Source organism: Myotis brandtii, unplaced genomic scaffold, assembly GCF_000412655.1.
Source record: "Myotis brandtii unplaced genomic scaffold, ASM41265v1 scaffold358, whole genome shotgun sequence".
Lineage (NCBI taxonomy): Eukaryota > Metazoa > Chordata > Mammalia > Chiroptera > Vespertilionidae > Myotis > Myotis brandtii.
This window is the reverse complement of record NW_005363772.1, coordinates 3496484-3502522: the sequence shown is the minus strand read 5'-3', so window position 1 is coordinate 3502522 and position 6039 is coordinate 3496484. Positions and strand designations below refer to the sequence as shown.

The window sequence follows — 6039 nt, the reverse complement described above, 5'->3', positions numbered from 1 at the left end:
TAGTTCAAAATGAAGAAAAATTTTCACAATAGCATGGGAATTCCATAAAGAAACAAGTACGATCTACTAGAGTGGGTATGAGGTTGTGGAAAGAGAGGAAAGTTTCCATAAAAGTGACCTAATCTCTTGTTCAGCCACACTAATTCTGTGTTTCTTAAAAGCTACAGGGTTTCAAACGTTCCTAGCCCAAGCTCCAAATTTCTACAATGTGACCTCTAAAGGGGCAGAAGGACACCAACCTAAATTGAAATGTCCCGTGTTGCCGGGAGCCGGTCCATCCTTGCTGTTTCAAGGGACCTAACCTAGAGACAGAACCTAGCAAGAGAACTTGGCTGAAGAACCTAGAGACAGAACCTAGAGACAGAACCTAGCAAGAGAACTTGGCTGAAGAACCTAGAGACAGAACCTAGAGACAGAACCTAGCAAGAGAACTTGGCTGAAGAACCTAGAGACAGAACCTAGAGACAGAACCTAGCAAGAGAACTTGGCTGAAGAACCTAGAGACAGAACCTAGAGACAGAACCTAGCAAGAGAACTTGGCTGAAGAACCTAGAGACAGAACCTAGAGACAGAACCTAGCAAGAGAACTTGGCTGAAGAACCTAGAGACAGAACCTAGAGACAGAACCTAGCAAGAGAACTTGGCTGAAGAACCTAGAGACAGAACCTAGAGACAGAACCTAGCAAGAGAACTTGGCTGAAGAACCTAGAGACAGAACCTAGAGACAGAACCTATCGAGAGAACATGGCAAAAGATCCTGGACAGAACCTGGCTACAGAACTTGGCTGGAGAACCTGGATAGAACTTGGCTGGAGATCCTGGCTAGAGAACCCAACTATGCTGATCAACTGAATGCTACCTCCGTGTCCTTCCTTCTTCGACTCCGTCCACACCTTTGGGGATCCCTGGACCTGCTGGGGTTGGACCCCAGCATCTGGCGCCCGAACAGGGACCCTTAGGTAAGCCCCCCCATTCCCCTAGGTAAGCCCCACTCTCGGGACGGATAGGACTCCACCGTAGAAAGAGGGTGGATAGTCTTTGCCGACTCCGTCCACACCTTTGGGGACCCCTGGACCCGCTGGGGTTGGACCCCAACACCGTGTTCTGCACTTACCACCTCTCCTCTGGCTTGAGGGATGTTTTTATTTGTAAAAAGACTGTAGAATGATAAAAATAAAGATAGACATTATGTCACAACAGAATTTTATAGTACAGTTGTTTAATTAAATTATAATCATTAATGCAATAGCTGCCTCAATTTCATCCAGATAATAAAAAATGATATAATGATGGTTTAAAGCTGATTCAATCACAATTTTACAAGCTAATTTATCAAGAGTGAAAATAGAAGACTATTAAAAATAGTGAAAAAGATAACATGTTATAGTGCTTAACGTTTCTGTAACTGTTGGCAAGGCTTACAACTAAATCTGATACAGAATTCTTAATGGCACTGAAACAGTTCTTTTCTCAGCCACATGGTATGTATGGGCACTATGAGTCTGGAAGAGACTGGCTGTGGGTACTTCTTGTCTTCAGCTGTGACTGCGCAATGTCAGCAAGTGCACTTTGTATCTTTTCTAGAAGCATGTCCCCTCGATAAACAACATCCTCCAGACATGTAGCAGCCTCGTGGTTTTCTTCTTCTAGCTTATACAAGCTTGCAGCCTTTATAAGACACAAATTTAAAAATCTTTTGAGAAATGAAAAATTTGGAGATTAATAAGAGCTGAGAAAGAAAGAAACTGTGCAAGTATTTACTTTTAAATCTGAATGACTATGCAGGCATCGTGAGGGAGCTTTCAGTGGCAAAAATTCTAAAATCAGGGAACTATTAAAAGTTTCCCTGCCCTAGCCGGTTTGGCTCAGTGGATAGAGCATCAGCCTGAGAGGTCCCAGGTTCAATTCTGGTCAAAGGCACATGCCTGGGTTGCAGGCTCGATTCCCAGTGGAGGGGGAGGAGGGAGCAGGAAGCAGCCAATCAATGATTCTCTCTCATCATTGATGTTTCTATCTCTCTCTCCCTCTCCCTTCCTCTCTGAAATCAATAAAATGTGATTTCATTTTATATAGTACCCATAAACAGGCAAAGTTAATCTTAGTGTGTATACATGCATACTTCAGTGGTAAAACCACAAAGAAATGCAAGAAAAAATTGTCTTAGAGTAGTGGTTTGTTAGGATGCTTATGGGTTGTTGGAATTATACCAGTGTTTGATTTATACTAATGCATTAAACTTCATATTTATGAAAAAAAAAAAAGTTGCCCTTGTGTGAATTATTTAAAACATTAAATTTTAATTAGAGATCTCTGGATGTCTATATATGACTCCTTCCACACTGCTTTTGGACACTACTATTCTACTCCACATCCAGAATGCCATCCTCCTCTCATTCTTTGCTAGGTAAAGAGCCAAACTGAGAAAAATAGGAAGAGTCCTTATAACTCAAAATTGGAAAACTATATATACACCAGAGGCCCAGTGCACAAAATTCGTGCACGGGTAGGGTCCCTAGGCCTGGCCAGTGATCAGGGCTGATCTGTGGGGCAACCAGTGGGGCGATTGTGGGGGCCCCCGCTGGCACCACCTTGGCCAGCCTAGCGCCACCTGCTTGCCGGCCCTGCCACCTGCCACTGGTTGCCTCCCTCTGCGGGGCGACCAGGGGGTCCCTGTTGGCACCCACCTTGGCTGGCCTGGGGCCTGAGGGCTGGGGGCTGCTCCTGCGTTGAGCATCTTCCCCCTGGTGGTCAGTGCGCATCATAGCGACCGGTCGTTCTCCCATTCGGTCAATTTGCATATTGGGCTTTTATTACATAGGCTATTCAGTGCAGTCTTTAACATTCTACACTAATCCACAATGAATGAAACTCCCACTTTAAAATTCAATCTTAAACTTTAAATATTACAACAAACAGTATTAAATCTATCTCCTTTAATTCAAAATTCCCTATTAGCAAAGTACTCAAAGGAAAAGAGATTTTTACCTGTAAAGCAGCTGTAGATTCTTCACTTGGCAAGGAATCTATCAAAACATCAATGTCTTTTGCTGTTCGTGCAATCAGTGCAGCAAAAAGCTGTGCATATTCTAGAAAAAGACACTACTAATTTAGGGTATTAGAGAAACTTAAGTTTTCAGAAACAGAAACTAAACATTAAGTTAATGAAACCAGAAAACTTAATATATAACTTTTCTATACTAGGCTTCTAATGATTAATGTGTAATTTTAACACATCAAACCTAATACATGTTTAAGAATTACCCTTTAATATTAACTCAAATTGGGAATTAACCATAACATAGATCCCTTCTTAGGGCAATATGGTGGTCACTTGAATAAAAAAATCTGTAAGTGGGATGCCTTCTTTATTAAGATCCCAGAAGTGCCCTTGCCAGTTTGGCTCAATGGTTGGAGCACTGGCCCCCCCAGACTGAAGGGTTCAGGGTTCAATTCCAGTTAAGGGCATGTACCTTGGTTGCAAACACGATCCCGGCTCTGGTTAGGGTGCGTGCAGGAGCAAACCAATTGATGTGTTTCTCCCCCTCCCTTCTACTCTCTCTAAATTCCTCAGGTGAGGATTAACAAAAATACAAACAAACAAAAATAAAGTTGATTTCTAAAAAAAAAAAAAATCCCAGAAGTAAAATTCAGTTCAATTCCTACAATTTTTCCTCTACAGGAATAACAATCTGTTATTTGACATAAACAGAACTATGACATGTTATGTCAAATTGATTATAACAAACTAATTTCCTTTATGACAAAGCTTACAATATTCTCACACAACAATATTTTTGAAAGCTACAAATAAGCCACATTTCTCAATAAATCTAATTTTAAAAGATTACAAGTAATATGAGAATCAAACTAAGAGAAGCCAAGAAAACGACTTACCTTCTGTAGGATTCGCTGGCTGATCTTTGTTAATTGCTGTCTGAATATTACTAAAAGAGGCAGGAGGACCACACTGCTGCAACACTCCAATGGCATTACAAAACTGATCTGCAAGCTTGAAGCCAAAGGAAACATATCAAAGTTAGAAAGGATTTTATTGGTAATGCAACAACAATAAGTTTCTATAATAATGATCTCCGAGCAAGGGAATAAAACAGAAAAAAGTAATTTTGGATAAAATTAGCCAGTTATTAACAGCGATTAAATGTTCTGACCATTCAAAGAAATTATGTTTGGTAGCAATCTACTTGAAACAGTTAAAAAGAAATACAAAGTAATTTTTCTTTTCTTCCCAAGGTAATAAAATGATAAGAAAAATACATGCCAATACTTGTTGCAAGCACAAGTAACGACTTTTTTGGGGTAGGAGTGGAAAAAAGCAAATTTGACTGGCAAATATCTAGGTATAGCTCCAAGGTAAATAAAATAGTATGTGCAACTCATGTACAAGTATTGATCCTTTTTTTGAGATCAGCGTAGTTACAAGTCTAAAGAAATAGTGGGAAAAAGACAGTACCTAAATATTTAGAAATGTTTTTCTTCATGACTCGAGTTTTCAAACTCCTGGTGCTCTAAAACTATTCCATAAGCAGTTTTGAAGATCTAGAATACTAATTCTTTACCAGCTCCAAACTCCCTGCCTCCCCACCAACTTCTATTAATAGTCCTGACCTCTCAAATCTCAATTCCTTATTTTCAATCTGTGAATAAGCATTTCCACTAAATTTCTCTGCCATTATTTGAATGACAGAACTCAATGTCAATTGTTTCCTTTAACATCTAATTTGTACTGAGATTCTCCTAGTCAACCAGTACAACTTCAGGCTCTTACTTTCCTTTCGTCTTCAAATCCTGCTAATACTACAAATTTTGCCCTTTTCTCCTATCATCACTGCTGCTATCTTGGTTCAACCAATTACTTCACATAAAAATTGTTATAATAGCCTCCTTACTGTTTTCTAGTTCACTATGTTATTTTACCCTGCTTAAGCATTTTGAGCTCACCCAGCATGGGCTTCAAGATAAATCTCCAATTCTTCAGGCTGTTTCACAGCTTTCAATAATACAAGTCAACTCTACTTAATCATTTTCTACTGCTCCTTCATATATACCTGACTACTGATAAGCTAATTCCTAACTATGCTGCTTTTGCTCACATTTTACAAATGTAACAGAGCAGTAGTGAGTGCTTAGAAACTGTACAAACATGGATTCTAATTCTGGTTCTAGCAACTTGGATAGGGTTTTTAAAAATTTTTAAATCGGGAACATTCTCACATTACAGCATTGTTATGAGGAACAGAGAAAACACAAAAAATACTCAACACAGTGCTTCAAAAGCTCTCAAGATCTATTTACTCAACAAATATTATCAAAAATCAATTTTATGACATGTACTGTATATGTATAAACATTACAGAGATACAGAGAACTAGACAGTTTCTGCCCTTACAGAGTTCTTAGAGTGTAAAACAAATGTTATCTTGGTGGGATTATGAATGAATTTTTGAAATAATGTTAACATTTTTATAAAATTATATAGACATAAAACTCATTAAAAATATTTTAATAATTTTACAAATAATTATAATTCAGATAAATGCTAAGAAGATTCCCTCTATTTTAGGGAATTTACTCTATATTCCAATTTACTACAGCATTTACAGCTAAAACACTTGATTCAATTATACCTCCCTAACCATATACTGCTTTTACATTATTTAAAACTAGAGGCCTGGTGCACAAAATTCATGCTCTGAGGGGGGGGGTCCCCCTCAGCCCAGCCTGCATCCTCTCCAATCTGGGACCCCTCGGGGGATGTTCGACTGCCTATGGGATTGGGCCTAAACCGGCATTTGGACATCCTTCTCACAATCCGGGACTGCTGGCTCCCAACCATTCGCCTGCCTGCCTGCCTGATCACCCCCTAACCCAGTGATGGCGAACCTGTGACACGTGTCAGAGGGGTGACACGCAACTCATTTTTTTGTTGATTTTTCTTTGTTAAATGGCATTTAAATATATAAAATAAATATCAAAAATATAAGTCTTTGTTTTACTATGGTTGCAAATATCAAAAAAATT

At 39.1% G+C, this 6039-nt stretch overlaps 1 protein-coding gene across 1 annotated transcript in view; it reads right to left on the bottom strand.

Annotated features, from left to right (window-relative positions):
• Positions 1–1186: 1186 nt before the first annotated feature.
• Positions 1187–6039, bottom strand: part of MED21 (mediator complex subunit 21) — a 7025-nt gene continuing 2172 nt past the window's right edge. The window contains exons 2-4 of the mRNA XM_005871833.2: positions 3895–4009; positions 2986–3086; positions 1187–1668 (exon numbers count right to left, since the gene is read on the bottom strand). Of these exons, the coding sequence (XP_005871895.1) occupies positions 1495–1668; positions 2986–3086; positions 3895–4009 (390 nt within the window). The 3' untranslated portion in view covers positions 1187–1494. The remainder of the gene's footprint in view (positions 1669–2985; positions 3087–3894; positions 4010–6039) is intronic.